The sequence below is a fragment of the Poromitra crassiceps genome (assembly GCF_964638095.1).
Source record: "Poromitra crassiceps genome assembly, chromosome: 10".
NCBI lineage: Eukaryota > Metazoa > Chordata > Actinopteri > Beryciformes > Melamphaidae > Poromitra > Poromitra crassiceps.
Genome location: NC_139631.1, coordinates 29,343,174 through 29,369,106, shown reverse-complemented (window position 1 = coordinate 29,369,106; position 25,933 = coordinate 29,343,174). Strand labels below are relative to the sequence as shown.

General features: G+C 42.5%; 1 protein-coding gene across 1 annotated transcript in view; it reads right to left on the bottom strand.

The window, feature by feature from the left end:
• slc15a4 (solute carrier family 15 member 4) overlaps window positions 1-25,933 on the bottom strand; it is a 41,199-nt gene that overhangs the window by 3,611 nt on the left and 11,655 nt on the right. Inside the window, exons 7-8 of the mRNA XM_083644441.1 lie at window positions 19,927-20,085; window positions 13,519-13,677 (exon numbers count right to left, since the gene is read on the bottom strand). Coding sequence (XP_083500567.1) covers window positions 13,519-13,677; window positions 19,927-20,085 — 318 coding nt within the window. The remainder of the gene's footprint in view (window positions 1-13,518; window positions 13,678-19,926; window positions 20,086-25,933) is intronic.

The window sequence follows — 25,933 nt, the reverse complement described above, 5'->3', positions numbered from 1 at the left end:
TAAGAAAAAGATATGAAGCAGTCACTCTCACACTGGTCACAGCTCTGGTCAGCCAGTATAACTTCTCTGAGAGTGACTCCCTCAATTTTTCCTCTCAAAAGGAAATCAATTTAGATTCAATCTTGAAGGATTCTTCTGCTGGTAATGAAAGCATGTATCAGATTTTCTAAATCAGGTTTTGACATAGGACCTTGTACTTTGTTTATTTCAAGATGATAAAAGGTTGATCTTGTAATAATATTGATCTGTTTGTTAATATTGAGATCCGAATCCATAACAACACCAAGATTCCTAGCTTGGTGTTTACTCTTGAGATACAGGGAGTCAAGGTGAGCTTTAATTGTCTGCCTCTTTTCCTTAGTACCAAACAAAATTACCCTTTTTTTCTTTAATTAGCTGAAGAAAGTTTTGGCACATCCAATAATAAATTTCCTCAATACACTGAATAAGAGAATCTACAGGACCAAAGTCACTTGAAGAAAGAGATATATAGAGCTGAGTGTCATCGGCATAGGCTAATTGTGGTAATGAATGCTATTTTTCTGTATGTCCTAGAGACCTAGTGGAAGCATGTAGAGGTTGAATAAAAGCGGGCTAAGGGTTGAGACCTGTGGAACTCCATGTCATGCTGACCCTTTCAGAGACAAAAGTCACCAATAGACACAAAGTAGTTCCTGCTTTGCAGGTAGGTCTTGAACAAATTTAAGACCGGACCAGAGAGTTCAACCCAGTTTTCTAGTCTATGTGTGTGATCACTGATCAACAGTGTGAAATGCAGCATTAAGATTCAGAAGTACAAGGGAAGAAGGTTTTCCTGAATCTGTGTTTACACGAAGATCATTCACAATTCTAATAAGGGCTATCTCAGTACAGTACTATGATGGGGTCTAAATCTGGATTGAAATGGTAAAAATGGACCTTTGAAATGAAATAGTTGTTAAGGTGGTTGAACACAATTTTGTTTCCAGGATCTTACTAATAAAGGGGAGATTGGAAATAGGTATGTAATTACTTATCACAGAGGCATCCAGGCAACTCTTCTTTAACAGAGGCTTACAGTTGAATTTCAGTATTTTTCAACTAGGACCCTATTTTCATATCTACAGTAGTAAAAATGTGCACATGCATAGTTTGTACTTTCATTAACAATTTTGTGGAGAAAAGAAGTGTCTGGCATTTCTCAATGAGAAGCAGGCTTGGTTTTAATTGGATAAGGGGGCAATTCTCCAGAAGTTCTGCCACTTCCCGTGTGTGTGTGTGTGTGTGTGTGTGTTCTAATTACACTCGTTCCTTTGAGTCAGCAGCCCTCTGGTTCCACATGATGCTTGTGGATTAACGCAGGTTTCTTACCTTACTCTCTTTATTCTATCTGATGGTTTTGGAATGTGTTCAATATGATGTAGGTAAACAAGACCACGGCACGCTATAGCTGAAGAAGATAATTCTACATTCAACAATCAAGTTTACAATATATGAAATGCCAGTCAGTCTACATCGCATAGCATGAGTTGCAGCAAAAAACAAAAGAGTGAGCGTCGACATGCACAGAGGGGGGACAGCAGCATCGCTCTTTCATCACAAAGTGCCGTTCCACATTAAAAGAACATCACTGTGAAGGTAAACGGGCACAACAACCTGGCACCTGCTGTACTGTACCTGTGCCAGGCTGCCATGGTTTTGCTCTCCTGTTTGCGAGACATGAAATGCGAGCTTGAAGTGAGTGGTTGATGGCAGCAAAACACAGTTCTGTCAGGAATTAAGATTCAGCAGGGGGCCCTTTTCTTCTCATCTCACCACTAGGGGGCCCTTTTCTTCTCATCTCACCACTATGAAACGTTCCAAAATGTGAGGGTGGTTGACCCCCACGCGTCAGCGCTGATATGGAAGGCAGTATTGATGATGTGGGGCTGATGTATGAGAAATAGCAGAGCAATATCAGCTGTGATCCAGGGAGTCTTTCATCGGTATTAAAAGACGCGGTTTGTTTCCTCGTGGGAATGAGATGCAATAAGAAGGAGCAAAAAATGAACGGATACTTCCACTGGTGATTTGCCGGGACTGAAATATGACTTGTGTGCAGGAGGGAAGGGGAGAAGAAGAGACGGCCAAACCAACAGCTACACAGACATGCTGAGACAGAGGGAACTAAGACATTAAGTGTGTCAGGGGGGAAGAGTGTGAGAAACTTTTACCTGCTTTTACAACAGGAGCAGTGAGTCATGAGAATGATGAGGCCATTTTCCACTTACAAAAAAAACCTTTATACCTAATCTATACCTAATCAAAGTTGTTGAGGTTTTCTGCTCGGTCTGGGGAGAATCTAATCAGCAGACTTCCAGTCACAAGTTCAAGGTTGTATCTCTAAACATCGCGCTATCGGCCAAACTACAGCTGCACTGCTGATCGCTGTGGTTGTCCTCATCATCCAAACTACAGCTGCACTGCTGATCACTGTGGTTGTCATCATCCAAACTACAGCTGCACTGCTGATCACTGTGGTTGTCATCATCCAAACTACTGCTGCACTGCTGATCACTGTGATTGTCTTCATCATCCCAGCTACTGCTGCACTGCTGATCACTGTGGTTGTCCTAATTCAACTAAGATACACCGGAGGGAAGCTTGAAACAAATCCAATTCCCCCTGCTGGGGTTTTACATGAAGGAGCCAAGAAGCCGACAACCAAACTAAATCATCCATTTTTGTACGTGAACAATGGAGACAACTGTATTGACATTAGAGCAGCTTTCAACTCCTTGACCCTGTAAAGCAGCCTTATTGACTTTGTAGCCAACTCTATGAGATGGCAAGGAGGCATTCTGGGATAAAGGTGCCTTTTTTTAATTGTTGGGTGACAGACTTTGGTTTTTGTAAAAATCCACAATAAGGCATAGTTTGTTATTGTTTTTTTAATCACGTTTTTTTCGGATTCTTCTCATTTCTTCTCCACATTTGTACTTGGCCAATTCCCCCTGTTGTCATGGCCGACCTACTACTGCAGCGACCAGGACTCATACCCCACCGGTAGCCTGGGTAAATCTAGTCTCACGTAGTCAGACCCACCGTCGACGTCACTGTGAGACTAAGGTAAACCCAGCCTTCAATGTGACGTCACAGGCTATGCCTGTAGCATAAGTGACTGATAGTACATAGAGGTCACGTGGAGGCTGGGTTTACCCACGCTACCCTACCGGCTTCCCACCCACAGACACGGCCAAGTGTGTCTGTTGGAAAGTCTGACCAAGCCGGAAGTACGACGCTCGGGAATTGAGCCCGTGTCTCCACCGCGAGTGCTTTTACCTCTACACTAAGTAAGGCATCGTTTTAATAGTAGACAGATACCTATAGTCTACATCCCTACATGATCTTCAAATGAGAAAGTCTGAAGCCCTGGAGCAAGCTGCTGCCTGTCAGGGAAAGCTCTTATTAGGTTCTCCATGTGGGGCTGTCGCACTGAAGAGCCAGAGAAGAAGAAGCAGGCTTGATTTTAATTGGATAAGGGGCCAATTCTCGAGAAGTTCTGCCAGTTCCCAGCTTCCCACAGTGATGTGTGTGTGTGTGTACAGGCTAATTAAACATGTCCCTTTAAAGTCAGCAATCCCTCTGGTTCCACATCATGCTTGTGGATTAGCGCAGGTCTCTTACCTTATTTTCTTTATTATATCTGATGATTTTGGCATGTAAACAAGACCATGACACTCTGTAACTGAAGATAATGCTATATTCAAACATACATTTTGTAATATATGAAATGCTAACCAGTCAACAATTGCATAGCACATCAGGACTGAACAAAGATTTTCCCCACACTGTTTTTGCAGTTCCTAAAACTTTTACTGCAGTTTCATGTTAAGGGTTGTACTGATTTTTGTTGTTTTACCATTATATTAAATTCTTGAGCTTAACATTTTTTATACAAAGGGTTTGCAGGAATCAAATGCAACAGATACTACAGGACAGAGAGTCAGAAAATTGTTTCTTCAAAAAACACTGGAAAGTGACACAATTTCAAATAGATCTGGCGCCATTCCAAAACATAACCTATAAACTATCATCACTCAAAGCCACAGACAGAAAGTAGGTTAGTACAGTGGTTCTCAAACTTTTTCATGTCAAATTAGACCCCCATTTGATCACATTGTTTTTTAACTCCCCCCCCCAGATTTTTTATCCCCCGTTAGTAGGGTAGTAGGGTAGTAGGTAGTTATTTTCTCTACCTGCACATTATTTTCCTGTTTGAAATTGTATCCGTTTCTGTTTTTATTGTGCGCACACATAAATAAATAAACACATTTGTGTCATTAGGCTGATTAGCTGCACCGGGCCCAGGTTACACCCAACGACCTAACGACCCTGTCACCAGGCAAGGCACTTTGAGAACCACTGGGCTAGTATATCATGTCAACAGCCATGATGGTCCAAACATTGAGAGAAAAAGGCTTGCACACTTTTCAAAGGATGAGGCAACAGCCATGATGGAAACATGCTGGTGTTTCACCAAGGGCCCGCGGAAGATTCTCCTCACTGCATCGATCGAGGCAGTGGCGACACGATGTAGCCAACATGGAGAACTCCGTATTCATGTACTGTACATGATGAACAAGGTGTCCTTTGGTATGGATCAAAGGACAGGATTATTAACCCATTTGAAATGAAGTCATCTCAATGCTTTACATGTTCCTCTACAGAGTCAGCAGAGCAGATCACAAGCTGCAATGTCACCATGCATATATATGATTCTCTCCCAGCCTCTCTGTTGGGGATAATTAGAAATGGAGGAGAAAGAACAGACACCATAGTGGTAGAACGCATCACACGCAGGAGTGATTCTTCGTCAATGCGCTGTGCACTGGGCCATCTATCTATCTAGAAACCTTTGATCGAGCATTCAAAGGACCAGGAAGCTGGCTGATGAGTGTAAAGTTCTGCTAGAGAGCATTAATGAAATACGTTGCGACGGAAAATCCTGACAAACACTTTGACGCCATCACAATTACAAATCATTCTATATTGGCCATCTCAATCATAACCTTGCTTGCAAGATGGATAACCTTGCGAGATCAAAAGAGATTCTCTCGACGTAATCCATCTTGTCATGCACAGGCAGTTAGGATGATTGGCCGAACCATGCCGGCTCGACGAATCAGCGGCAGCCTTAGGCGGGCTTAGGCTTGTCTGGGCAAGTAGTGGGTACATGGTCTTTGTAGTTCTTTTCACTCATCAACATGGCTGCCGCCGCGGAAGTGACAGGCAGTCTGAATGAAATTGAATGTAACATTCCCAATTCTATGTATTAAATTCTAAAAAACGACCCTCAACATTTGGGAAGGCTAAGCCACACAACTAGTTCGTTATAATCGAACGTCATGCTTCGAAGGCGACTTTACGACGATGAGGACGGTGAGGACTCAATCAATGATAGACTACCACGGAGATCAGGCACAGGCACCTTCCTCCGGTCGCAAACGTGATGTCAGAGCCATGGCGATCTGATTGGTTGAAGTTAACACGCACCAGCGGTGATAGACAGATGGGTCATCCAATCACCTGCCAAGTAGCTTGGAAAAAGTGCCCGCCTCCGTCAGCGGGTCGGGTTACTGCATTCCCAGATCGACTGGTTTAGTGAAACGTAATGTGGAGCTAAACCGTCCATCTGGCAGCGTCAGGTTATCTCAATCTGGTCAACGGTTTAAATTTCAAGAAATGGGTCCAAAAACTAAATCACCCTTTGAATAATAAAGGCAAGTGCATTTGCAGCAAGTGCGCTTGTGTTTCCAATCGATAATTCACTTTAACGGATAGTAAACCAAGAGTCTACCCATCCAGTCTACGACTGTAGTCTCAATTAACAGAGCAGTAAGGCTCACAGACAGTAAGGTAGAATGTACATTATCTGGATCTACATCAGATTAAACTTACCAACCCACTCATTACACCACTAGCCTCTGAGTATGAATTATTGTCAACACCACACATACTGTATTGACTACCATGTTTGTTTTTCTTAAGTCAACCACTGATATACAGTACAGTAAGTAGCAACGCCTGGTTTCACTACATTTGGCTAATCTGATGGGGGGGTTGATGCTATTGCAACCGTAACACTATATTTTCCAAAGAAACCGGAAGACTGGATGTTGCATTTAAGCAAGGACATGGTTTAGCTGTGAAACACTTCCCTCTTAACGAGCACCTGAGCAAAGTAACAGGGATCGGCAAAAAGGAACATTCCCATTTACGGGAATAGGAATGAAAAATTGTGCAAGGTTTCCATTTTGTAACGGTTCTGCTCTAATTTCATTATACATGAAGTCAGGCTCTACCTCCTCTTTCCAGCCCGTGCCCCCCAGGGACCACTTGGCTGCTAAGCACTTTCAAAAATATGGAAGCTAATTACAGCATCAAAAGACTAAACAAGGCCTTTCTGTAAAAAACATTAACGAAGCCCATAAATATTTGACACTTCTTTCAGAGGCAAACGCTGAGCAGGGAGGAGAAAAGTGCAAACCACTCAATATGGACGTTTATTATGGCACAAGCCTTATTTTATTTGAGAGATCATTTGAAGATTTCTTACCTGACTCGGCCAGATGGCAGAGTCAGTTTGGAAGATTTCTCTGAGAGTCTAAAATGTACTCAAAGGTCCTGCATCACAGTAAGAGCTTAGTTCATAACAAGATGTGCGATTACGCCGAACTCCTCCCAAATAAAGGGGTCACCTATCAAAAACTGGAGTGCTATATAACTTGTGGTCCAATTTACCTGCTGTGCGAGTCGAGATGAAACGGGTCAATATCAATTTAAGGTTTGAAAATGGATCAATTGATGTAGGCCTTCAGTGCAATGACCCAACACTTTAATGCTCCAATGCATTCAATGCCATCCTCTGGCTCAGATTAATTCAGAAATGGAATCAATGCACGTTTGTTTTTATAGATATTTTCTGCAGCTCTCCTCTTCTTCGTAAAACTTTTTGATTGATGCTGGAGTTTTGTATGCCGTCGCAACATGGCAGCTATTCACCTAGTCTGTGCATCCAACCCTCTAGCCTGTGATGCAACCGCAGGGCGTCGTCTCTCTCTGACAAGTCTAATGTACTGTATAAAAACACACACACAAAGAAATATATTTTCAAATCGAGCTCTTTGCGATAAAATAAGAGGTAATCCTACAATGTGCCTGACTTTAAAGGCCCCCATTAAAACATTGACATTTCACTAAGTACGATCCAACACTTTATGAGCAAGATATGCGAATGTCAACTCACTTTGAGTGTCTGAACACGTCCCAGACATCTGATCTAGGATCAGTTTGGTACTTGAACAGTGGTCAAAGAAAAGGCCATTTCCTGTCATGTGACCGCAGCTGCTCACAAACACTGTTGCCTTCGACTGAAGTTTACTCCCTCAGGAACAAATTGAGCAAAATAAAAGACATTTTGGCGAAACAAAGAGCTCTTCCTGTTTAGAGGATGTGAAGAGGCAGGAAGTTGACCTTTCATTGACTTGGCCTATGAGGTTAAAAGAGCACCATGGAGTCTTTGTCTGCTCTTCCCACTCAAATACCAATGAATGTGATGAATGACTGGTCTGCCATATGTAACCAAAGTAGAGCCAGACCGATATCGGATTTCTGGGGCCGATGTCAATAATAGGAAGTACAAAATAAATAAATCTGACATTGATTTATCGTAAATAAATAAATGATCCCTCAAATATCAAACACTTGACAAAGATGTAATGGAGGCCGGATATTTTACAGTTGAACAATAAACTTGTCCAAAATGACATCAGTGCACTGAAACAATAAACTTTAGTGGGAATTTAAAAAATTATAAATCTTACTAATATAATTGGGCGGCAGTGGAGCGTGGCGGCTGAGACCTCGAGGGCAAACCGACGAGGCACGGCTGCCAGTTCAGTGGGCGTGGCAGCGAGGGATGCTAGAAAGGAGCGCGCTCAATTTCTAGTAACTCTAAAAAATGAAATAAAAAATATCGGCGCATATCGGACAACTGCAGATACGATATATCTGTAATAGGCCAATGTCGGCCGATATATCAGTCGGGCACTGGGATTTAAAGGATCAATAATTCCAACATATAAGCACTATGTTTAAGAGTTGAGAACCACCATACCTGAAATATCACTTTTTAACCATCAGTAGCATCATCTATGTATTGACCATGTATCATTTGGAACTCTTTAATATATGTTGATTGAGATAGACAGAGTAGGAGATGGAGGTAAGAGCACAGGGGAGTTGAACATTCACAAATGCGGTGCTTTGAAAGTAGCGGTAGCATGTCGATGTTAACGCCCCAGGGCCAGCTTTATTCGAGAGGACAGGGGCGATGTAATCAAACCCCCAGCCTGTGATGAATGTTGCTCATCTGTCTCCACTAGGCCTGCACAGCACAGCTCAGCTCAGCTCAGCCAGGCTGCTGCTTACAGCACAGCCCAATGCCCTCAGCCACGGAAATAAGCAGAATCCACTTTAACCCTCCTAGACAGCCTGGAGCATCTACATCTACAAGAAGCCCACAGGTTAAAAACCCAACAAAGTAGGTGTTGTTAAAAACACTACAGCCACAAAAACAAACATGTTTCCCCACTGCAGCTTTGTGCCACCTGTCTTTTATCAGTGGCCACCGAGATGTTTTCTCCCATTTCTTCAGTTCACTTGTTAAATGACTTGTTTTGAAAAGCAGCGAGGAAAAGACGCCGGGCACGCCGCTCTAGTTTAACAATCAAATGATGCTTACTATTAAATAAACGGCCCCTCAAGCAAGGCAAGACTGGGCAACGGATGGATTTATGAAACCAAGCATCTTCGAGTGCTGCTAACATCATCAAAAATAGCTCCCTACCTGTCGCCGCGCGGTATTAATGAGCTATTAGGAGTTTGTGGGTAAACAATTTACGGTGGCGGCGTATTTACCGCATGCTCACAGCAAAGTGCATCTGGGCAGGGAGCCTCCGCTCGCCAGGGAGCCCATCCATCTGCTGCCACCGCCGTGCTATTTATTCTATCAGTCGGACAGATTTACACAAACCTTTTGTCGTTAGTCTGACATGTCAATTTATTACGGGAAACACTCTTAAAACAAGAGAACTGCACAGGGTGTTGTCCCCTCTCTGCGACTCATTTACAAACTCTTTAAGTGGATTTTAAATCAACACAAGCCATGGAAATGTGTGTGCCATTTCCCTGGAAAATTAATGCCTATATTCTGGATCGATACGAAGAATCCTATTGAGAGTTCATATATACAGGCGATGTGCAAGGTCAAGAGGGCACTCGACATGCAATGGGCATCTACCAGCAGGCCTGACATCTCTAACACTCCAGACGTTCAGGTGGTGTATGGATGGCCTGAAGACTGAAGAGATATTCCAGACATGGTGTATGGATGGTCTGTAGAGATCGTGGTGTATGAATGGCCTGTAGAGATTGTGGTGTATGGATGGCCTGTAGAGATCGTGGTGTATGGATGGCCTGTAGAGATCATGGTGTATGAATGGCCTGTAGATATCGTAGTGTATGGATGGCCTGTAGAGATCATGGTGTATGGATGGCCTGTAGAGATCATGGTGTATGGATGGCCTGAAGAGATCGTAGTGTATGAATGGCCTGTAGAGATTGTGGTGTATGGATGGCCTGTAGAGATCGTAGTGTATGAATGGCCTGTAGAGATCGTGCTGTATGGATGGCCTGTAGAGATCATGGTGTATGGATGGCCTGTAGAGATCGTAGTGTATGGATGGCCTGTAGAGATCGTAGCGTATGAATGGCCTGTAGAGATCGTGCTGTATGGATGGCCTGTAGAGATCATGGTGTATGGATGGCCTGTAGAGATCGTGCTGTATGGATGGCCTGTAGAGATCATGGTGTATGGATGGCCTGTAGAGATCGTAGTGTATGAATGGCCTGTAGAGATCGTGCTGTATGGATGGCCTGTAGAGATCATGGTGTATGGATGGCCTGTAGAGATCGTAGTGTATGGATGGCCTGTAGAGATCGTGGTGTATGAATGGCCTGTAGAGATCGTAGTGTATAAATGGCCTGTAGAGATTGTGGTGTATGAATGGCCTGTAGAGATCGTGGTGTATGGATGGCCTGTAGAGATCATGGTGTATGAATGGCCTGTAGAGATCATGGTGTATGAATGGCCTGTAGAGATCATGGTGTATGGATGGCCTGTAGAGATCGTAGTGTATGAATGGCCTGTAGAGATCATGGTGTATGGATGGCCTGTAGAGATCGTGGTGTATGGATGGCCTGTAGAGATCGTGGTGTATGAATGGCCTGTAGAGATCGTAGTGTATGAATGGCCTGTAGAGATCGTAGTGTATGAATGGCCTGTAGAGATCGTGGTGTATGGATGGCCTGTAGAGATCATGGTGTATGGATGGCCTGTAGAGATCGTAGTGTATGAATGGCCTGTAGAGATCGTGGTGTATGGATGGCCTGTAGAGATCATGGTGTATGGATGGCCTGTAGAGATCATGGTGTATGAATGGCCTGTAGAGATCGTAGTGTATGGATGGCCTGTAGAGATCGTGGTGTATGAATGGCCTGAAGAGAATGTAGGCAGCGTTTTTCTTCTCTGGAAAACTGTATCGGTACAGATCAATGGCTGTCATGTTGAAGGCAGTTTAAGGAGACTTCAAATTCAGCAAAGTGCATCTCCAATGCAGGCCTCCCACGAGTCTACGTGCTTGTAGAAAGAGTGTGGGTGTCTGGGTGAATACCTCACACAGTAATCACCATAGGTAATCACACACCAATTACTTCAAATTGCTTCTTTCTGAGCAACTTCAGGACTCTACAAAGGCTGCTGTCCTTTAGCTCCCTGAATATCTGGTTGAAAATTCCATAAATTCCTTATTCAGTCATGTCAAATATGATTATGGGACTGCTATAGGTAAATGTGATGCTTTAGGACAGGGATACTCAACTTGCTTTGCCCGGGGGCCACTTTCGTGAAATGATAGAAGGCCAGGGGCCAGTTAATAAACAATATACATTTTTCTGTAGCGGATTGTAGGTTTTTGGGGTGTCAGTCGGAGTTTAGTCTGACAATGTTGTGCACACGGGATAGTTAGTTAGGTTAAGTTAGTTAGGTTAAGTACTGTAAATTCCGGACTATAAGCCGCACCTTTTTTCCCGTTTTTTGGCCTTTTTTGGCCCCTGCGGCTTATATAGCGGTGCGGCTTATCTATGGATTTTTTCAAAAAAAAAAAAAAATCTCTCTTTTTTAGCACTCTTTCTAACTATAAATCCTATATAACTATAATAAGTTTTAATTCCCTCTCTTGCCCTCTTTTCACCACACTGTATGACACTGTATGACACTGTGTGCACTGTAAAAAACAACACAGGTGGTGTTGTGTTATGTTGTTTTGTTGAAATGTTAATAAATGAAACAATCCCCTCTGTGCATGAACCCTTACATATGGTAATTAAACATTAACTCATTCAGTGCCAGCCACTTTTGGAGAACGGATGCTCCCAGTGCCAGAGTTTTCAGAGCGTTTTCAGTGATTTCTCGAGGCCCACAGAATATTGTGTGATATTACTATGTAAACACCGAACACGCACAAGAATGAGCTGGCTCTATTGTATCATCAGCAAAAAAAAGTTTATTGATACCATTTTCCGTTCTTTAGTTATGAGCCGGAGAAGATAGGTTGTTTTCAGCGTTTTCAGGCTTTTCAAATTATTAGCTGAGATAATCCGCCTTTTGTGAAATGCAGCATTTCAAGCACATTCACTGAGTCTGAAGATAATATTTTCTGATGTAGTGACGTAGTTGTTGTGTGATGCCCTGCGTGCACCACCCGGCACCACCCCCCTCCCCCCCTCCCCCCGTAAACTCCTCCCCACACTGCACACAGCCTCACGCAACCATTATATTTTCGGAGTGCTGCGTTTGTGTGCTGCTGTCGGCTCTCAGCGCCACAGCAGGGAAGAGCCAACCCGGATTGCTGAATGGTTTGGCGTCAGGGGCTGCTTTCCTGGCTGCTAATCGGTTGGAGAAACTATACAGACAGACAGACAGACAGACAGGGACAGAGGGGCTCAGTTGTGAGCGCGGATTGACTCCTGTTCGGAGCCAATGTCAGCTCCCGCGACAGAGCAAATGGCTCTGGGAGCATGCATCGGGTTGTCTTTGATCCACGGCTTTTAGGCTGTTTCTCGGACCTGTCTCTAATCTGGACTGCACCGAGCAAGCACTGTCGCCACCTAATGAGTCCGTAAAATAGGTTATACACCTCCAATAGCTACTATAGTTGTACAGGAGCTGCGGAAGGCTTTGATCGACGTCCCACCGTCAAAAAACGCATTGGACGTCGAAGGACGTCCGTGGCATTCTACGTCACTATTTAATTGGACGTCGAAGGACGTCCATGGCATTCAATGAGTTAAAACACAATAAAAAAAATAAAAAATAAAAATAAAAATACCATTAAAACACCCGCGGCTTATAGTCCGGTGCGGCTTATATAAGAAAAAAATAGTCAACTTTGCAGGTGCGGCTTATACACCGGTGCGGCTTATAGTCCGGAATTTACGGTACATACATAAGTGCCTGGGTATCGAGCAGACGGTGGTATTTGACAATTTAGCAGCTAAATCATAGATTATTGAAAAATATTCTATATTCCAGACTGAATATAACCGAAGTGGAGTATTGGCCAGAATGACATGAACATTTTGGACACTTATTCACTGGGTATCTTGCATGTTGCGTTCAGGTGCACTGTTAAAAAAAAGAAAAAGTGCAATTCCATCGCGGGCCACACAGGGGGCGCCTGTGGGCCGCATGTGGCCCGCGGGCCACAAGTTGAGTATCACTGCTTTTTTTTTTTTACTCTTTATTTTGTCAATTTTCCAAAATAGACAAAGACAGACAGGTATACACAAATAGAAACAAAACAACAATACAAGTACAAATGGGGCAGCGAACATGAGGTCTTGTTAGAGAGAGGTATTCCAGGTGCAGATCTTCTTATATTAGTAACTTTGTTATTTCAAGTATGGAAGAGAGAGGAAAGAATGTTGGATGGAAGCGAGAGGACAAAGAGAGAGATACAATAAAAAATAAAAAATAAAAATAAAGAACCCTAGCCAGTCTCAGATTCCTGCAGGTAACAGTCCCATTTTATCCAGAGGTTTTCCCCCTTGTCTTTCTGGAGGCGGAGAGTGAATGTCATCTTTTCCATAAGATGTATATGGTTGACGATTCCTACGAAAAGTCCAGCAGTAGGAGGGCTTCTCTGGAGCCAACATCTGGTGATAGCTTTTTTACATGCAACCAATAGTATTTTCAGGAGATAGGTGTCACTTTTACATAAACCATCAGGCATGATTCCGAAGTACAGTGTGAAAAAGGACATCTCAAAATCGAAACCCATTATTTTTTAAATCAAATCTCTCATGTCTTCCCAAAAGGGAGTATCACTGCTTTAGGATAAAGAGCATGTATTATGAGTGTAATAATGTCTCTCTTACCAAAGTCTTTGTGGGACGACATCCAGCCAATCGAATTGAGGGAGACGATAGCCAACAAGCCAGAGCCGACAAAGGAGCCAATCCCGGAGAAGAAGAAGAACAGCCCCATGATGGCACTCTGCATGGACTTGGGGGCCGCTGAGTAGGCAAACTCCAGACCTGCAACAAAGAGAGAACATAGATCAATCTGTGTTGTATTGTACTGAAATGTGTAGGCTATTAAAAGATGTAAATGTTGTATACATGCTATAAACAATAGCAAACAGTGGATAAAAGAGAAGGCTTCACATGCTACAGCTAGTGATAGTGTTATGTAGTGTGTATTGTACCTATCAGACACACAGGGCCACTAGTTACAGAAAACTTACACTGTAGAGTTCCACTTACTCTGCGTTTCTCCATATTTCAACAAGTTACATTTAAGACTTTTTAAGTTTTTAAGACCAGTATGCGATGTAAGACCTATTTCACGTCCATACTGGCAAAAAGAAGTAGGAGGGATATGAAGGAAAATCGGACTTTGAAGTGAAACTATATTGGGGGAGGTGCAGCAGGCGTTTGCTGCTGGCTTTTTACAGCAGCTTTAGGTCTTTAAAACATTCCGATACAGTACAACTAATGCCTTTTATACTCAACATTCCTAATATCAGCGTTTTCTTGCCCAAGATGCAGCGGCGTCAAATTTGTTATGCATTATTAATTTAATGCAACTTTATAAAAGTAATAGCGTTAACTTCACAACCCAAACTATTTAAGGCCTGGCAAAATCATATTTAAGACATTTTACATAAATGACCGAGGGCTAGGTGGAGAGATACTGTATCTCCACGCTGGCCTGAGAACGCCTCAGGATCCTCTAGTCAGAGCTGGCTAATGTGGACAGGGAAAGGGAGGTTTGGGCTCCCCTGCTGGAACTGCTACCTCCGCGACCCGATCCCAGATAAGTGGTTGAAGATGGATGATGGATGGTAGCCTAGGTAAACCCAGCCCCCACGTGACCTGCTCTCTCAGTTCCCAGTCACTAGTGACTGAGAACAGGTCTGAGAGCAGGTCACGTGGGGGATGGGTTTACCCAGGCTAGATGGATGGATGGATAACTAAATGATGTTGAATTTAAGACATGTTAAGGCCTACAATTCAGATTATTGAATGATTTTTTAAGACATTTTAAGGACCCGTGGAAACCCTGCTTACTATATAGGAGACTAGAATCAAATAGAATCTAGAGACTAGATTCCCAAGACAGGCTTTTCTTCTACAATGACTCTTTTCTCTTTAATATACATGAGGACAAAAGGCGTGCTCAGCGGCTGTGTGGCAGCTAATTGTCCATGTGGCATTGTTCTTTGGTGCCATCTGTTCTGCATGATGACACTGGTCTCCAACAACAGACGATGGAGTGATTTCTGGAAAGCCATAACTCAATATTTACTGTGTCATGAAAGAAAGGCATTAAAAAAAGAGTGAGCGAGTGGAGAAAAAGAGAGATGTGTGCAGGGGGAAAAAAACATCATTTTGTTCTCTTTTTGCCTACAGATCTGTCTGGCTGCAAGCTGACATTGATAATTTCGTGGCACCTCAAACATGTGATTTTTCAAACGAGGCCCTCTAGCTACATCTGTCAGGAGAGATTAGGGAGCTGTGGTTAAATAAGTTTGCCTTTTAAGACCTTCCTCGGAGGGGGCCACGGCACAAATTAATGTGAACGCAGAGTTTCCTTACAGATAACCTGCACCAGTACTGTGAAACATATATGAAGTGACATCAGAAGTAGGGACGAGCGAGTACACCATTATCTGTATCTGTTTAACCAACTAAATGATCTGTATCTGTACTCGGAGGGGGCATGGCTTAAATCAAAGTGGGCAGGGTTTCGACTGAAAGTGGGTGTGGCTTAGGTTTTGATTGTTTCTGGTTGTTGTTGTTGCCAATTCTGCGTGCCCGAGATGCCACTAAAGCATTCAAACTTAGGCTAAGGTATCAAATTAGGCACTCTATTATCGGTATCACTTTAAGGGTATACTGGTATTGGTACTGGTATTGTCATTTTTTTAAACGATACCCAGCCTTAATCCCAAGTACGGATATTGACACATTGTACTCGGATGATACTCGTACTCGTAAAAAGTACATTATCTGTGCTGGATACTCGTTTGAGTCGTTTGGTCCGAGTACTCATCTCGTCCCTAATCATAAGTAAAGAAAAGGGATAAGAGCGTGACAACATAAGGCGGAAACACAAATGACCTTTACTGAAGTTCGCAAAGATACATTGATTTATATCCTATACTAACCTTTTGATAGCAACAAACTGGTCAATCAATAGCTATGCATATCACAGGGGATTGAAAACATTGGTGAGGTTTCTAAGATATAGACCTGCACAGCTAAGGGAATAGTAGAGGGACCATAACTTTAAGTTAAATCTTTGTCTGTCTGTGTCTGTGAATACAATGATTCAAGACAGAGTTAAAATGATGTCTACAGGTCCACCACACACAAAACAAATAGCCTGACCTTTCTCGACCAAGAGGCAGTTAGTTATTTTTAAAAAATGAAAAGAAAAAATAAGAAAAAGTTTTTTTTATTTATTTTTTATTTTTTATTTCTCCTGAGGGCATTGTTGGAGGGGTGATATTTCCTTCTTAGAAAATAACGTTAGCCTTTACAATTTCAAAAGAGCAAATACATAATTAAAAATCCTGCAGGGAGTCATTTTGCAAAGTTTTTGCATAGCCGTATTACCCAAAAGCAGACAAGCCATAGATGGTGTATAAGCAAAGAATTACCCGTGGCCCTACAAGGCTGGCGAATGCAGAGAGGAAGTTTGTAGGCACCTGAGTTTTAAACAGATTTATTCAAATAGAAGACGACTAGGGGGAAATGTTCCTTTTTACCAGATATATGTCACAATTCTGTCAGCCAATTTTCCTTGAGGCAAACCCCTGTGGGATGGTACAGAGGGGAGGGAGTGCAGGAAGTTTATTTTAAGTCATCCCTGTAGCTTTGTTATGCCTGTATTTGACTTTCATAGGGACCCGAATAGTCATGTGTGAATATCAGTGCAATATGTAGTTCTGTTCTAGAGCTTTACACTGTGCTCATTAACCATATTTCATTATGAACGTATATTAAACTTAAGGATGACAAATGTGCATTCCCAGAAAACCCCGTGTTTTTCTGGGTGACTCGATGGGTTAGATAATTCTTCCACTATGATGAAAAAAACCCGACCTAAACATTCTTAAATATTAATGGCTTAATCTTAAAGGAATAAGGAGAATGCTATGGAAGAGTCTACGATAACAGAACACATGGTAATAGGAAGATGACTCCATCGTGGCCAGAGGCTTAACAAACCAGAGCCACTAAGGTAATTGAGGCCTGAAGCCAGTAATGATCATGACTGTGTGCCCCTTCTAAAATTAACTAGCCGCAAGGCCCGTTTGGCATGCCCTGCTTTGAACTGGCCGTTGTGCCCTTAAAAGAAAGTTGTAGATTTGCTCATTTAAAACTACATGCGACGAGGCAAAAGAAAAACAAAACAAAACAAAAACGCTATCAGTAGCAGTAGCCTGCCTGCATATGAGGATCTGCAAATATATCTCATATAGATCTCAGGATGCTTACTGGTAGTAAGTATATCTATTCTTAAATGTCGCTTATGAAAAAGACCTCAACAATCCCCAAATCATTTTTGGATAATCAGTGTAACTTTGTCGTGTCAGTGTCTCGTATTCAGGTAGATCTTGTGCTGTTGAACAATTTAAAAGTAGATCTGAAGTGTAAAAACGTTGCACACCCCTGGTCTCGGTGGATCCAAGATAGCAGTGAAATATCATATTAGCTAAGATAAAACCTGAATATACAAATGGTTCAAAGTCTGAATGTTTCTTTCCCATTTGCAATAAGTGAAATGGTTTCTTTCCATAAACATGAGATTACTGTATAAGTGGAGTGATAAAGAGCCATAGAGCTATGTTTTTTTTTTTCATTTTTGTTATTTTAATTTATAAATAATAATAATAATAATAATAATAATAACAAAAAAAGAACATCATAAGTTGACTAAGAACAAATTATTATTGAGAACATTGTCCTGGATAAGGATGGCATGGATCGATCTCCATCTGTGCGCCCGTCCATTTTTCTCTTTGTTTATCATCATCGCACGTGACATCTCAGACTCTGGCGATTGGATTTTGATTAAACTTGCAAGAATGATGCAACTCACCACCACTGTGCTCCTGAGGATAGAAGTAACGCTGTTACCACTGACTTTTATGAATATGGGCCATTATCTCAAACACCACTGAGTTTGACACCATTGATTTCGAGATTTAGACTAAGCCTGGGAAATGATGCATCTTATTGCCACATCTACTGTAGCATTTTAAAAGTTAAACGGATGGAGCCTAGGGGGGCTCTAGAAAGGTCAAAAGAGGTTATCTCAATTCATATCGCTGTGAAAAGAAAGATCAGACTTCTGATAAAGTTACCGTTCCTTTGATGTTGTGCTGTGTGATACTCGATACCAATGGAATTGCTGAGGTATGAAGATGCTGTGCTAGGGCCAACTGACCACAATACCACAATAAATTGCTCTGGCATTTGGTGGTAAAACAGGCAGTACAACATTGAGGTTTATCGATAAGAAGTAGTAACCTGCAGAGACGATGTCTCCCCTAGGCTACAGTAAATCCATCATGTTGATTGGCGTCTCGCTGGATTACTTATATTGCAATTTAAAGTGCGTGGAGGGAAGGGAGTTTTTTTTATGTTGCAAGAAAGGAAAATATTGATTGGATGAACCATTATCACCATTATCACCTATTCAACTTGTCACTGAGGCAATAAGCAAAGGATGCCGCCTGGTGTAAAACATCCTCTATAGTCCCGGTGCAAGGTGGGGTGCTCCATCCTCCATCCTCCATCCTATGAACCCATGGTACTAACAGACTACAGACCTACAATATAGCCTACAGTATATATATACTGTAGCCCACAGAGATGTTTGTACTGAACCCTCTTAGACCCCTAGTGAGAACCTCACTGCACCCCCTGCAGTTCACCTACCTGGCACACAAATGGGGTGATCCAATAATCTACCTGCCCCACAGGGCCTACAGAGTACCGCAGGGATGACATATTTTTGTAAGCCAACCCAGAAGTCATGCACTTCCTGGTTCCCTCGGCGGGAAGTTAATTGGATTTTTGTATGGGGATCAGGATGATCCTCAGTGAACATGCTCATACCATCATCACAGTGTGCCAAGGAGTGTTCCGCGTGTTCCCCTGTTCCTGTCGCCATTAGCTTATGCCAGCTGGGAGAGTGTTAAAGAACCGTTGCCACTGTTTTGATAGCTTGGTAAAACCATACTGATCATGTGACCTCACATTCTGTTTCCTTCTACGGATCAGTCTGGCCCATAGCCATTTCCAGAAATTACAGAGTGCACCGGCCAATCAGGGACCTGCCTCGTAGTTGACAATGTAACCAGCCAATCAGGGACGCCGGGGGGCAAAACAGTATGACGGCTCCCGAAGCAACGAGCGGTAATGTTAACGTTAGTAGCGTAAACACAGACGTAAGTACAGTTATTGCAGAAATAGACTCAATAACAACAATTAGACAAGAACAAGGGTATGCAGCAGTGGACGTTCTTGGCAGATAAGACGTTTTCGCCACACTTCCGAGTGGATTTGGAATAGATTTGGTGACGCTGATTGGCTGAAGGAGTTGTCTGTCAAGGCAAGTACTCCCCCCTGGGTGCGAAGGAACACCTAGTACATTGTGAGTACTGTGTCATACATTGGTAAATACTGGTAGATATTTCAGCTAGTATGAGTACATGTCAACACGCTGGGTGATTATACAGGGGGGGTGAAACGTTTTAAGTTGTTTATAGTGTCTCGAGTTTGTAGCTGCTGTGACAATTGAATTTCCCTCTAAGATAAATAAAGCACCTATCTATGCATCAATCTAATTATCTATCTATTAGGACAACGAGCAGAAGATGAGCATCAGTGTCAGGTTGATCATCGGCTGGGATGAGGACATACCTCTTATCATTTCAACTCTAAAGGTTACATTATCCACTAATTATTTATAAAATGTCTCATTACTGAACAATGGATTGCAATGGTGTAAGACAATCAACTATCGATGTCTGTGGTTATTTGTGTTCACTATATGACCACAGTCATCAAACTCCAAACACATTAGACTGATGCAGCCTGACAATGAATCAAACTAATTAGACATTCAAAAAGGGTTAACGTACATTATTCTTGATTGCATCCTTGTCTGAAGTATGAGCAGTACAGTTATTAGCTCAGTTAGGAGCTGAATCAGACCAATTAGAATCACACAAACAAAATGCCACAGAATAAGTCGAGTCACTGTACCTGCAATGCTGGCAAAGATTTCGCTGATTCCTATCAGCACATACTGAGGCACTTGCCACCATATGGGTAAATCTGCAGCGTAGTAGGTAACACCGCCAATCTCCTGGTCAATGGTGCCATTCCGTTTGACGATCTCCAGTCGTTTGCTCTCCAATATACCTGAAGGGGCAGACACAGGAAAAAAATATACACACTCACAGTTAGCCAAATGTTAATATTAAGTGTTCATTAAGTGTTAAGCAATGTAGCATAAAGAAAACACAGTGGGCAATGTCTTACGCCCAAGTCTTAGTGCAAGGGCAAATCTTTGCTAGTTTCTAGCACTCAAAATCTCCCTTTTCTTCTTTTAATGGCCACTGGGTCACTCAGTACATCAAAGGGCGTGTTTCAGTGATCCTGTGGTTCATTAAAAGAGAAAAAAGACTTGCACTAAGACTTGGGCGTAAGATACGGCCTACAAGCTTTAAAAAAACATACTGCTTCATTTTCCAAGTTTTTCACGCTACGCAGATCTAAGGCTACATTTTACTCAATTCAGCAACATAAATGCGAGAGCAAAATAAAATACAGACATGGCATGGGGTGTAATATAAGATAGCCTATACAGCAGGGGTGTCCAAACCTTTTTGAATGGGGGCTAGATTAGACAATGTGGAAAATACCGGGGTGGGGGGAGCAGCTGCTTCTCTCATCATATGGGTTATATATTAGGGATGCACAATATGTCGGCAACCATATCGGTATCGGCCGGTGTTAGTAATTTTTTTACATATCGGCATCGGTCCGATGTTGCAATGTTAATATCGGTTATCGGTATTCACAGTGTTTACACATGTTTTTCACTATGTACAACATTTGATTATCATAGAAATGTGTTTTTATACAGATCATATCGGCATCGGTAAATATCGGTTATCGGCCATAACAGAAATGTTAATATCGGTTATCGGTATCGGCCAAAATGTTCATATCGGTGCATCCCTATTATATATATATTAAAACAACAACAACAACAACAACAACATACAATAGTACTCTGATTTTGTTTACAATCTGAAAAAAGTCCTGCCTATGTTCTTCGACTTGGTGCTTGTCTACAAACTGTATGATAGTGCTGTCATCGTTAGGTGAACGGAAAAAAAACGCAAAGCGAACTTGCTTGATTAACCAATACTTTGTGGGGGGCCACATAGAGTATATTTTGAGAGACAAGCCGAGGGCCGCTTAAATGTGGTCCGCGGGCCGTAATTGGCCCCCGGGCCAGACTTTGGACATGCCTGCTATACAGTATAATAGAGTCAGGATGAGGGAAGAGAACACGACTTGTAAAAGTATTTAGCACCCTTAAGTCCATGACGCCAACAAACAGCCAAACACTGCAGGAGATAGGATTCAGTGACAGTCCATTACAGACTTAGCCCGTGTCAGGCTAGCCTAGCGCTTCATTAAGATCTCATCTGCACGCGCCCAGATTACAGCGGCTAGTAATGGAACAGTGCAGACGGCTCAACAATAAGAGCCAAGCAGTTGTCATCAAGCGCCGGCGCCTCCTAAAAGCTTTATTCGATAACCATTATCATGTAACCGCCAGCTATTTCCAGATAACTCCCAGAGACAGCCTCCTATCATAACTACACTTAATGCGCTATTTGAGAGGGGTTGTAGCCTTGTAATCCAGCTATCCTATAATACCAGCCGTCCATCTCAGGCAGGGAGGCCACAGCAAGCCTAGTGCTCACCATGAACATACTGTAGAGCCCCTCACTAAACATCACACATCCGACAGCCCAGACTGTGATCCCTGCCAACTTTGCTCCATAGATGTATATATAGAGAGAGAGAAAAGGAGTTACTTTTGGACATCTAAAAGCCAGTGAGGTCGAATCAAATCAGATTAACACATAAAGTTAAAAGAATGTGATCAAAAGTGATAAAGAATCACTTCAAAAGCGCAGCTTTGCAAAGTTTCCCCCAGCACATGGCTGAAGTCAGGGCTTGCTGTACACCAGTTGTTCCCAAACTGGGGTACGCGTACCCCTAGGGGTACGTGGAGGTACTACTACAGGGGGTACTTGAGAGAAAGGGGAAATTGGAAAAAATAAGAATAAATCCTGAAAATAAATGAAACATTAAAGTAAATCTGCTCAGGAGGAACTAATTGCAACTATTTTACTCAATTTCTTATTTTGTAATGTTATATTCTTCAAAAGGTGGGCTATAATTCATTCGTTATCGCATCATAGCTTTTTCTAAGAAAAATGTTGGGAGTCGGGTAAAGGGGGTATTTGGATTCGGAAATCAGGGAAAGGGGGTACAGAAGCCAAACAAGTTTGAGAACCACTGCTGTACACCAATAAAAAGGGACCAGAAATAGTCTCGTGTCCACAGTATGTCTATAACTGTCCCTTTGCACTGCATGGGTTGTCCTTGTACCATGCGCACCGGTGTCTGCATGACAAATTCCTGTACGATTTTTTGCACTTGGTGATGAAGGTTTTTTCAAATTCTGAACAGCAGTGGTGTTGCCAATTTTGTGGACACAGTGTCTGCTGGCTGCATTACAATGGTATTCCTGAGCTCTTCCCCGGGCACAAGATGCCACTCGCTCACACCCCAACTATCCCTTCGCCACCACAACACAACGCTGTCAGCTTGTTGTGGACAGATGCAGATAAGCACCACGGAGACACGGAGAGCCAGCTGAGGGAATACAGTTCATAATAACTTCATAAGTAGAAGATTGTACGAGACAGGTGTGAAGGTGTGGAACTGATTGGATGTGAATGCTGAACGTGATGCTGGAAAAATAGACATCAAATAATTCCTAAATAAAGGTGGAAAAATAATATCTAGGATATGCCATCAAATCTGTCCTAATATCATTAATAGTGTATCTCATAATTGTACACAGTCATCCACTCCACTGATGCAGGTCGTATTTAAGGAAGATATATGTGGCACAATATATCCTATTTCTATTCTGTGACCAATGTCCACAGCACTGCACCATCATAAACCCTTTCTCTCCACTCGCAGGACTTAGAAATGCTTTCTGCAATATTCACACATTTCTTTGGCCTGAATTCAAGTGCAGGGATTGCATGTTCTTTCAAGAAGGCAAATGGAAAAGCTGGCCTAGAAAAGCTTTTGAATATGTGAAATATAAATACAGTATATATATGTTCACTCACTTCCTCTAAAGGACAGCATTCCCTCAAACTAGCCGGGTTAGATTTGGTAAATCAACCTTTTACAATTGAAAAGCATCTATTTGACGGGCGACATCAGGCTTTAATATACCTCAGACTGGACGACACAAGAACACTCTCTCAACAAACTTTTCTCACCAAGTCCATGTGAGACTCAGACAAGGCACTCCTATTCCCCTTTTTCACTTCCTAGCCCATTTCACCCATTTTGTGTCTACAAGGCAGGAAGTAACACAGGTGCAAGCAAAACATTAATGAGGGTTTCCAAACTTCCAATCCATTTAGGTGTTCCAGTGCCGGGGCCCTCGTTAAGGGTTTGCTTGCACCTGTTACTTCCTGCCTTTTAGACACAAAATGGGTGAATGGGTGAAAAAATGCGCATAGGCCCTCTTCACAGCAGCCGTTTTAAGGCGGTAAAGCAGGAAGTAAAGCAGGTGTAACCAATAACCAATATTAATGAGAGACCTGGCACTGGAACACGTAAATGGAATGGAACCATCATTAATGGTATTGGTTACACCTGCTCTACTTCCTGCATTACCAGCTCAAAACGGTTGCTGTGAAAAGGGTTTATAGAGTTTTCACTCTCACATACACACAAGTGTGTACACACACACGCACGCACGCACAGTTGCACGCACAGTTGCACGCACGCGCATGCACACAGACACACACACACACACACACACACACACACACACACACACATTTTCATGGGTGGTATTCCCTCCAATAGAGTACCTATGGTGAGCTGTGATTTATGTGATTTATAACACAGCAGTCCAGAGTGGGCACCAGCAGAATGATAATCTCCTGGTCCGGGGGGATGTGTGTGTGTGTGTGTGTGTGTGTGTGTGTGTGTGTGTGTGTGTGTGTGTGTGCATGCGTGTGCGTGCGTGCGCGACATGCGCGTGTGTTGGCAGTAAGGGGGGATATCAGTCTATCATACTCTCACTTGCATAACTCGTCGACTTGCACAGGAGATGTGGTCAATACCTCAGAGAGCGATCACTAGCATTATGTGATGTGGATGTGCTGGTTAATGATGCTCTGTGTGCTAAGACGATCGATCATATTGCCAAATTTTAAATTGAAATATATATATTTTTTATTGATAACATTAAACCACGTGAACATGTGTTTTGTATTTGTACTGTTGGTCATGTCACCTTACTTGGCTGGTTCTGCTGTCGCGTGACTGTGATGAGCATTAATAACTATGCCGATGGGGCTTAGCAGCGACTGCTTGTGAGCTAGCGGTACTCTGGTGGCATCTGTAATGTGATGTATCACATGTGAGATGTGAGGAATATCTGCCAACAAGACAACATGAATCAAACATGATGATACATCAAATGTGATATTTGATTTTTTAAACAGATAAATAGACAGATGGATACTTTATCCCAGAGGGAAAATGTATAATGTGATAATGACGTTTGTTTTGTTTCTAAATCAATCTGAAGAAAAGCTCCACATTCTGTAGGGCCTAATTGAAGCCCTAAACTTTTATTATTGTGAACAAAATATTAACAACCTCTCTAAGAATTAATTATTCATTATTGTCAATTGGGATTTAATGCTTGTTCAAGTATCAATTAGCAATCTGCTAGGAGCATCCCAGCCAACACTCGAAAGGTCACTAAGGACAGAATGTGTTGATATTCTGGGTGGTGGAAGACAGAAGTACATCTGATTGTGTGTGTGTGTGTGTGTGTGTGTGTGTGTGTGTGTGTCTGGGGGGGGGCAGTGGTTTTTGAAAATACAATGTGCATTGATTCTGAAGATCGGTACTGATTTGCTTTCTTCCCGCCTCGAGGGTTGTCTCATTCAAAACGTTTTCGCTTGAATATATCAATGCAGCAGCAGCAGGACCCACTGACAGGCTGGGCTGAGAGTTTATTTCAAAAATAATCCACAGGCTGGAACCGAGTTCAGTGCTGTGGGATGCAGGTGCAGTCAGACAGAACAGATGCCACAGCGCCCCCTACGCTCCACAGCAGCCACGAATAAAGGCACATCTTTGAAGCTTTTTCCCCCTTTACCAGGTCTGTATGATAACGGTTTACCAGGAAGTGGTGTTTTGATAGAGAGAAAATTACTACATCTCTTGACAGATGTCGTAATCTGCCGAATCCCACAAATCAAGGCTGGTCAAATATCTGTTAAGTTGCACTTAGATCATAGCAAAAGATTCCTCGCCAGTGATATTACACATAATGGGCATAAGTGTCACATATACCCGCTTTTAATAATACTAGGCAGATTTATAGCCCGCCCTGCAGCTCTTATGTCATCACTGATGATGTCACAACTTCACATCACTGATGACATCAGAATTGCTCTTATGACATAACTGATGATGATATCACAATTGCTTGAGTGACATCACTTCTGGGACAAAAATTGCCCATGATATTTGCTCTTATGACATCACTGATGACATCATCAGTGTTATGACACAATGCATATGACATCATCAGTGGGACAAAAATTGAAACAGAGAACAGACAGAGAACAGACATACATTGCCCACTTGCTCCCTTTTAGAAGAAGATGTTTCCAAACTCATCCAAAAACTACAATGATCAGAATTCAAAGTAAGAATGCCAAATGATATGACACTGTATCTGTAGTGCTGATTGCCTTATATAAGTACTGACTGCATGTGACATTTAGCATAGTAAACCAGTAGCCTGGTTGTAAACCAGGCCTGCATAGAGAAATGTTGGCGCCCCGCAAAGAGGTTTTAGCCACTCCCCAAAAGGCCCAAGCCACCCCCCCCCCCCCAAAGAGCC